The sequence below is a fragment of the Calliphora vicina genome, chromosome 4 (assembly GCF_958450345.1).
Source record: "Calliphora vicina chromosome 4, idCalVici1.1, whole genome shotgun sequence".
In the NCBI taxonomy this organism is placed as follows: Eukaryota; Metazoa; Arthropoda; class Insecta; order Diptera; family Calliphoridae; genus Calliphora; species Calliphora vicina.
This window is the reverse complement of record NC_088783.1, coordinates 71,558,312-71,568,310: the sequence shown is the minus strand read 5'-3', so window position 1 is coordinate 71,568,310 and position 9,999 is coordinate 71,558,312. Positions and strand designations below refer to the sequence as shown.

At 30.3% G+C, this 9,999-nt stretch overlaps 1 protein-coding gene across 1 annotated transcript; it reads left to right on the top strand.

The window, feature by feature from the left end:
• The first annotated feature begins 8,375 nt into the window (after positions 1 to 8,375).
• LOC135958496 (E3 ubiquitin-protein ligase TRAIP-like) lies at positions 8,376 to 8,861 on the top strand. Its single transcript, XM_065509404.1, has one exon. The coding sequence runs from the start codon at positions 8,376 to 8,378 to the stop codon at positions 8,859 to 8,861; it is 486 nt and encodes a 161-aa protein (XP_065365476.1).
• Positions 8,862 to 9,999: the final 1,138 nt, after the last annotated feature.

The following is a 9,999-nucleotide window of genomic DNA, read 5'->3' as shown; positions in this document are numbered from 1 at the left end:
CGCTTTTCTTAAAACATTTACAAGTCTATGAGTTTATTCAATAGTACTGTGTTTTTTTTCCATCAAATAGCTTTGATAGATTAAACAATAGACTGATGGGTATGATTCTACTTTGTGTGTATCATGGTAGAAAGTGAAACCTTTCATTATGTAGGGTAATATTCAAGGAATAATACAAGTTAAAACATTAAAAATACAAATAATTACACTAGTTTACAAATCAAAAATTTTTGTTTGCTCATGGAATGTAACTTATATTTTTGAGAAGAGCTAGCGACGCTGGATAATTCACCATTTTTTTCCCACCTATACGTCAAAATTTTGAGATATATGGGTTTTTATTTTTCATCTGCCCTGAGTACTACTAATGCATACTGTAGTGTACCGAATTGTGGTAATCAGGTACTTACATCGTTCTTGGGTACTCAACACTCTGGCGTAGCTACTAGATACTTTCAGAGTTGTATTTTTTTGAAAAATTCAAAAAAAAATTGAACATGAAAAAATAAATACTTTTTACACCTTTTTTGTAGATAAACTTTAATAAATCGCTATTAAATACAAAACTCTAAAGTAAAGACTATTTTAAAATGTCTTCAAGAAAGTGAAAAATAAAGCCAGACCATTTTTGTTTTATTTCCGTAAAAATTATTCAGTTAAATCGAGATTTTCCTATAACACAAACACTGCAAAATGCTTATTTACATCATTTTGGATTCCCTGTGTCAAATCAGGATAAAAAGTGGGTCCTTCATTCGATTTGCACAAATTGTAGTGAATATATTCCAGGTAAAATTAACACTAAAAATGTCAGTTTGGTTGACCCACATTAAATTAGGTTTAATGAAAATGTTCGTAAAAGCTTTAGATAGCCAAAATAAAAGAAGGGATATTTGTGGGTCTTCAAATAAGAAAAATTTTGGGTGATACCAAATTTGAGTGTCTATTAACCGATGTTGAAAAAGCAGCATGGAATTCTTTTAAGCTTGTTGTTCAAGAATTTTTTGGGAATAAGAAAAGTCAAAATTACAGAGATATTGTTGCGAATTTATTACATAATTTTTAACTGATGGGTGTAAATATGTCCCTCAAAATTCACTTTTTACATTCTCATGTGTATTTTTTCCCGGGAAACCTCGGACACATGAGTGACGAACATAGAGAGCGTTTCCATCAAGATTTTAAGTTTTTCGAGAGGAATTATCAAGGTTTTTGGGATCAGAATATGCTAGGAGACTACTGTTGGAGTGTCGTCACGGAGAAAAATTAAAATAATTATAAAAAGAGGACTAAAACACTTCACTTTTAATTTTTTTTGTCCTAATTTAATGTACATTTTTATATGCTTCGTTTTTAATAAATATCTCAAAAGTTTGACGTCCAGGATTTTTTTTAATATTTTATCCGAAGTTAGAAGACCTAAATACACAAATCCCCATACATATGTTTCAATTCATGAGCAAAAACTTTGTAAACTAGTGTTATTTTTATTGCTAACCTGGGTAGCTCCATAAGCATCTTGCGACTGATTTTGTCAATACCAGGCGCTTTCTTGGAGTTTAACCTTCATAGGGTCAAATTTGACCCAAATAGAAAATATATATTTTTGTTGCTAGTCTTTTTTCTTAACGCAGTTGTTGACATTTTAAATTAAATAAAGTCATAAAATATCAAAAATATCACTTTTAGAAAATATTCGATTTTAATTTCAAAATTGTTTGACCCGAAGAACCAATGAATGTTAAATTAACAAAAGCCTTTTCGATCTCTCGAATCTCAAAACGGTCACGGTTGATTCAACATGCAACATCTCAATAGTTTCATTTGATGTGTTGTCGGGGTAAATACTAGTTTCAAATGGTTAACAACCTAATTCCCTTTTTCAGCATCCCTTTTTCATTGCATATGACAGGCCTTTTGAAACTTTTTGTGGCTAGCTATAGTGAGTAAACCGATTGCGGGGACGCATCCACATTTTCTAAATATTTATTCAATGATTGTATTTTTCTAAATTTCAGGAGCTTTTTCAGTCTTTTTACACAATATTTTAGCTTCGATTTGAGTTGAGGGGATCTTTGCAATTACCACTCTTTCGACCTTTTCTTTATTCATTTCAGAGCAGTTCGACATCTGCAGAATAAATTCAATTATATCTGATTTGTCGGAGGGTTTGAGTAGCATGTTTGAGATTTTTATCGAAACGGATAAGAGATTGATCGATATTTTCTGGTGTTCTTAGCGGTATGTATTCCTAGCAATGTTTATTGAGGTATTATTTTATATTTAAGATAATTAGTTATTGTACCTGACATCGCTTAATAACAAGTCGGTGATACAAAGTAACAAAAGTGGGTGATCAGACGATAGTTCCAAAGAGGATTCAATTAGAATCAGTTCTTAAGGAATATTTTTCATTACACTAAAATCAATAACATTTTATTTATTTTTGTAGGTCAGTAGACCAGAAAGTTGACCGATCGAAATCACATTTAAACCCATTCTAGAAATTGTATTAAACAAAATATGCCCTTTAGGGGTATTCCGTCGTAATGCCCAGAATGTGTGCTTAACATACATTTTATGATTAAAATTTTCCTATAAATTAAAAAAAAAAATGTTGACACTGAGGTAAAGTGTACATTAAAAGAATATATTAAAATTACTAACATAAAGATTTACACAAATTAAATACCTTTTTAATACTAAAATAATTCATTTTATATACTTTTTATAATATAATAAAGAGACTTTGTTTAAGTTTTATGACAACCAGTACGTGCACCAAAATGTATACCACTACTTCAAATCCTCTTACAAACATTGACGTTGTTTTTATTGGCACCATTTCTCTTTCCTGTCGCAGCCATGAGTTTCCGTCAACACATTTCAATAAAACGTCTTTAACCGGAAGTATTATCAAATGTTATACGTGTGTGTAGACCGCATGCATGTTTGTGTTTTTTTCTTTATCTTTTTTTGTGTGAGCCAAAATTCGAAATTATTCCTATTCGCATTTGTATATATACTGTAGTACATTTATGTGTTTTTGGGCTTACATAAAACTCAAGTACACGTGCTTGTATTGTTATTTGACATTTTAATGATGGCTTTTTGGGTTAAAAATAATGTAAAAATACTGAACCAAGAAAAAGTGTTATTGACATGCAACCTGTTGTTGTGATTGAGCTTAATATGCATAGACACTTCTTGGTATTTTAAAGGGGTTGGTTGCTTTTTAAAAATACTGTGCAGTTGGTTTTTGGATAATGAATAACTAAATCTGCATGCTAAAAATGTAGTACTTAATTTTGATGAGATAAATACAATAAATTTATGTAAAATTTACGAAATAATCATGGCTAGTTGCACATTTTCCGAGAAAAAGTCTAATGTGTAATCTATATATATGTATATAAAATACAAAAAATGTTTCTACCTATGTCCGTTATAGACTCTGAGACCATCCAATTGATTAGCTCCAAACTGGTATATTGGAAAGGAAATTTTCTGAATATGGTTTTAGACACCTAAAATACTACATTAGATCCATTCGGTGCTTTCGTAAAGATGATTTTTGAATTTTCTCATACAAAAATTTTTCATCTATATATATAAAAATTGATGTATGTTCCCAATGAACTCAAAAACGGCTGGACCGATTGTAATGCAATTTTCAGCGAATCTTCAGAATAGCCTTCAGATTTTTGTTTTTCGGTCTGTGGTCGGAGGTGTGTTCCAAAATCAATTTTTTACATTATGCCGCTAATGCCATATATTTCATAAAAATGCATGTGTGTATGTATGTTCCGTATGTACTCAGAAATGGCTGGACCGATTTTGATTAAATTTTCACGAAATCTTCAAAAAAGCCTTTTGGGTAACAGTGTATAGTCAGATTTTTGATTTTCGGTCTGTGATAGACAATTTTGTTTACTCTTGGGTATTAGGTGCATGAATAAGAAATTTCCATATAAAATCTACTTTTAATCAAAAAATTATGATGTTAACAAGCTCGATGACCAAATACAATTGAAAGTGTCTGGCGATACAATAAAATACAAATCGATTGACACAGTAATGAACGAAGAACAAGTCGTCAATTCTCCTACTGAATTTTTGAATTCATTGGAACCAGCCGAAATGCCACCACATGTATTAACATTGAAGGTTGGATTACCGACTTTTTCCGACACTGTATATTAAAATCGAGATCGAGGTGCAATATAAAACAGATATTTTCTAAAGGCCAGCAACGCGGACCGGGCTCAGCTAGTTCTTTAATAAAAATGCTTTTAAAAGCACTTACATTTTTTCTCATTATGTTATTCTCAGAATCTATAACTAAAAACATTGAGGTATGGCTATTTGGAAACAAAAATACCCAGTACCTGTTGTATAAAACGAACCAAATATAAAATCCCAATCACATTTCTATACATGTGATAATATTTCACAGTAAAAGTAAATTTAGTAAGAAATCCATTAATAACACAACGAAAACTCATTCCATTAGTAATATTTGTAGGTAAAATATTTTAAGCATTTTTTCTTAGAAATTTGTTATAACCACCTATATTGTTCGCTAAATAATATAAAATTTTTATATTAAGTATGTAAAGGGTATCCAAAAATTTAGGCTACATTTGAATTAAATAGAAAATATTTGTATACCATCAACAATATATTTGTCGCAGATCCACATTAGTATATCCTCCTCAGTCCCAAGGAAAAACCTAGCGTCGGAAGTCTTCAACATTACATTTTTTATGCTTCTGGAAGAACAGTAGAATACAAAATTTGTTCAAGGACATAAAGGACGAAAGAATTCTGAGATATTGTAGGTGCAGTCTGCTGGAAATAATACTAATATAAGGGACTAGCAATAAATTTAATAAAAATGTATGTACCTTACCTGGATTATTGAATTGTAAAGGTAAAGGGCTCACGGAAACGTGTTCTACGAACAACTGATCACAAAACTAAATAAAAAACGCCGGTTTTTAGAACAAAAAACATGTTCAGCTGGCTGTATAAATGGTCGTAAGACATAAAATTATTTTTTTAAGCAGGTCTACAGACGTTTGAAAATTGTCCAGTAGGCTACACGCCAGGACCGAGGAGGATATATTCTGGGTTCTCATAAGATTCTAATACAATATAGGTAAGTCCGTCAATCTGTATATCTGATTACAACACGATAGGGCCAAAACGAAAAGTGCTAGCTACTTGAAATTTTCAACAAATACTTTATGTTGATAATATTTATTTTGTATTGCATGCTTTATCACCACAAAAATTTCACTCCGGATTACTGTTTGTGCAGTCATATATATGGTGATCAGGGATGGCAAAGTTGGTACAATTGTTCTTTTTTTGGTACAATTTGATCTTGAAAAGTAGGTACAATGACTTATTTGGTACAATTTGAAAATATATTTCACACTGAAACAAATTTTGGAATTGCTGTTCATCATGAAGTTTTATACATTCAGTTTTTGTTCTCTAACAATTACCAAAATATCAACAATTAAACAGCTTAAAAGTAAGTTATGATATCTCTAATAATCTTTTTTATACCCTACACCACCATAGTGGGGACACCCACCTTAAAGTATACCAATCTACTCAGGATCACCTTCCGTCGCTCCGTCCGTCCACGTAAACCTTGTAATCAAACTACAGGTTGTAATTTCAAAGATAATTCGATAAAATTTGGTACAATCTTTTTTAATGTCCCAAGAACAAAGCTTATTGAATTTGGTGAGAATAGGCCCATTATTTCTCCTAGCCCCCATACGATTTCCCTATCTGAAAATAGTCAAGATCTAATAAATATCTTAGTAATAAACACATCCAAATAAAATTCAGCAGAAATAAGTTTTATATAAGCCGAAATCGCACTACCAAATTTTGTGACGATCGGTCCATAATAAGCCATAGCTCCCATATAATGCCCACTTCCGAAAATCAGTTTAACTTGCATATATCTCCTAAAAATGTTGGTATTCAAATAAAATTCAACACAAATAAGTAACACCGTTGTGACGGTTTCATGATTATTGAGACTTTCTACATTTTGATTAAGTATTTATTGTTTTAGTTTCATTACCCCTTTTACCATCACTGATTGTTTTTTTCTATCGTTTATTATTCGCAATTTGTTTCAATTCCATTTTATACCCTTTTAATTACGAATGAGTTGAACTCATCAATGAATTTACAATATCCCGTTACATTTTTTTTTTCTTTGAGATTATTAATGAAATTTAAGATTATCAATGGAATTTAATATTCTCAATTTATGAAGGAAAAAACAAGATAGGTATATATGTATACCGATTCTCTTTAAGTTGTTCTTGACTTGATAAAACGATGAACGAAATGGGGCGAATCAATTGAAGATTGGTCGTGACGAGATTAAGTTGATGAATAGTCGTAATTTAATTATATAAAAATTTTAAAACTATCTTCTTATAAAATAGTGGAAAAATTAATTAAAATTAAAACAAACAAAAATAAATATTTTAACGAAAAATATTTGTATTAAAAAAAAAAAAAAAAAAAAAAAAAAAAAAAGATTAGATCGACTATTGTTAAATACTTTGGGTATAACATTTGTCGGAGACCATTTGGACCCATGTGCTGTGGACAACGTGGCCGAATTTCAATTTATATTTGGAAAGTTCGAGACTCCACTTTCTAAAGTCGACATGAAACATCTTCATTACATAATTTAAATTTTTCATGTCGAATTAAAAAAAATAAAATTTACAAAATTAAAATTAAATTCCAAATAATTAAATCAAAATTATTTAGTTGATTTGAATTATAAATTTGTATATATGTATTTAAACCAATAATTTTATATTTAAAATCAAAAAAGTTTTAAATATTACTATTGTTATTAATGTCTTGTTTTATTTGTTATTGTTGTTAAATTTTCAAATTATTAATTTTAATCATTGTTAAAATTTCTAAATTTGCATAACTATTTGTTCCCTGTTATTATTGTTGTTAAATTTATACATTTCCTCATGTTTCCTCATTATTTGTTTCACTCTTCAAGTGATCAATGGTTTAAAGTAATTTGTTGTTTTTGTAATTTATATTTTAGTTAAGAGCTTTATTGTAATTTTTTTTTTGCAATTGCGATTCTCTTAAAAATTATCTCTTAAGTATTCTTTTTTGTAATTATTATTATTGAAATTCGATAAAAGGCAACAACATCTGATGTTTCACCAACAACAACTGCACAGGCCTGAGCAACGTTAAATGAAACTACAGTGAGTAGCAAAATAAATTTAAGAGTTAAGTACAATTATATACAATAATTTATATAGGTATATTACATTTAAATTTTGCATATTATAACTTTAAATTTTGTTACCATTTCAAATGTGTATTTAAGTAATTATTATTTCTTTGTTTATTAATAAATTTAAAATGAATTCTAACTAATTTGTTTGAAGTTAAGAAAGCCAAACTAATGTAGTGATGGTAATGTATAGGGGTTCTCAGGCAGATAATATGGACTATATTGAGAACTATGGTTGGTGAGGGCAACGATCTAATATATCTAAAGATCATATATAGTGTGCAATTTGATAATACATTAATCATTAAAGTCCGTTAATTTAAACGTCCGAGGTCCGTCCGAAAACTAAGGGTACTTCTAATTATAACTATTTTTTTTTTCTTATTGAATTGTAAAGCACGTTCAACTTTGTTTTGGTATAAGTGGGATATGATTGTGACAAAGAACCCTACCCCATCCGGCGAGTTATAGCCTTAAATAAGAACGTGTAGTCACAACATTCCTTAAATATTCCATCTTTAACATTACGCATAAATTTACGAAAATATACCATTACAGATGGCGCCCAACGTGGGGCCGGGATACAGTCTGAAACTTTTAAGTAACGCTTATGATATCATCTTGTTACACACAGATTTGTTCTGCTATGCGAAACTTTTTTTTTATTGGAAATGATATTTTATTTAAGATTAGTTTACTGGAGATGCAAGCTCTATTGCGATCAATATGCATATAGACTTGACCGTAAATGATTCTTATTTGAAAACTTTTCTCAATTATCAAACCAGATTTGTGTAGGATCAATAGCTACCTGGTAGATATTATGAATGATTTTGATGTTAGGAATTGTAGGTCACTTGGAATTATTACTTTTCGTTGTCTGTTCTTTGACAGATTAGTAATCCAGTAATTGAAATTTTAAACAGAAAAATAACAAAAATATTTGCCATTTAGGAACATTCAAAATTTTATTCAAGTTGCACATTTTAATTATACCACTACTTATGTTTGGCTTCTCTTATACTACTTTAAACTTTTATGAAAATAATCATTACTAACAATGGAATCAGTTAAGTGTATGATATGTTCAAATCCTATGAATACTTCTGAACCATTAGTTTCCACTAAATGTCATCATACTTTTCATCAGAATTGTATGTCCAAATATATTGAAACGACACCATTTTGTCCAACATGTAAAAACTCGGTTAACAATTCTTCACTTATTCAATTTACATTACCATCGGGTTCATCTACCCCTCAAGGTGCTATACCTAAAAGAATTACTCGAAAAACTCGACCCTCAAATAGAAATGTTCAGGTTAATGAAAATGTAAATGTTTCTAGTCTAGAACAACTTTTAGAAAATCGTACAGTTGTAGAAAACTTGAATCAGAATGAATTTACAAAGTTATATGAAATTATTGAAAAATTATCACAGAAATTGGAAAGACTTGAAATGAATGTAAATTCTGAACCACAATTTCCCAGAGAATTATTTCCTCCAACAACTTATCGTACCTCTATAGCCTCAAATCCTCCATAGTCATCATAGAAATCAAAGTTCTGTATCTTCTGTCATGTTGACAAACAGCAGTAAAGTAGTGAGTCTCATAAACAGTTGGAATGTCAGGTTTGATGGGAATTCGACTAATTTTCCCGCAAACAAATTTATTTATATGATCACTGCTTTGACTAATGACAACCTAGGTGGGAATTTCCAGTTACTATGTGACCATTTTCATATTTTACTTACCGGTAGAGCGAGGGAATGGTATTGGGAATATAGAAGCTCAGTTCCTAAAATAGTTTGGCAACCTCTTTGTAACGCAATCAAGTCGTATTTTGCGGATCACTTCTCGGACAATGACATAAGGGAGATGATTCGAGACCGGAAGCAATTGTTAGGTGAAAGTTTTGAAGAATATTATTGCGCTATTATGAAACTTTGTAGCAGACTAAAATATAAATTTTCTGAAGTAGAACTTGTTGAACTACTTAGCCGAAATCTGCGACCACAACTTCGTAAGGAATTGTTTTATACCAACATAAATAATGTAGCACATTTAAGATTTTTAATGCTTAGGCGAGAACATTTAAGTAAAGAAATGGAAAGGAGAAATGAATGTAATAACTTGAGACCGACACACAGAAAGGTAAATGAAATTGAGTTCGATGAATTAGAAGAAGAATTTAAGCAGGATATCTCCGAAATAGATAAAGTATCAGATGTAGTTTGTTGGAACTGTAGGCAGAAAGGACATAGATTCACCGATTGTCTGGAGGAAAGATCCATATTCTGCTATGGTTGCGGCACACAGAATGTATTTAGACCAAATTGCGTAAACTGTCAGGACCAGGGAAACGGAAGAGCGAGCGGCTTCCGCTCGAGAAAGTAAAATGTTTCAATTCTATTTCAACACAGACTTCACTTGACTTAACAGCTCAGAATTTGAATAATTCAACAAATATCAGCATTGACAATCAAGTTAAATTAAACCAATTACTACCTTACCATGAGAGACTTTTAAGATATCAGATTGCTAGAGAACGAATATTTTGTGAGAAATTTAATTTGGAGAATAATAATAACAATAGGCTAAAACAGAAGCGTAATACTAAAAGATTAAGGCAATTTTGGAAGAACAATATTACTAATAGGAAATGTATAAAACATTCGTTGA

What these genes read in the sequence shown, in the direction of transcription:
- LOC135958496 (XM_065509404.1), top strand. Translation starts at nt 8,376, where the DNA reads ATGGAATCAGTTAAGTGTATGATATGTTCAAATCCTATGAATACTTCT.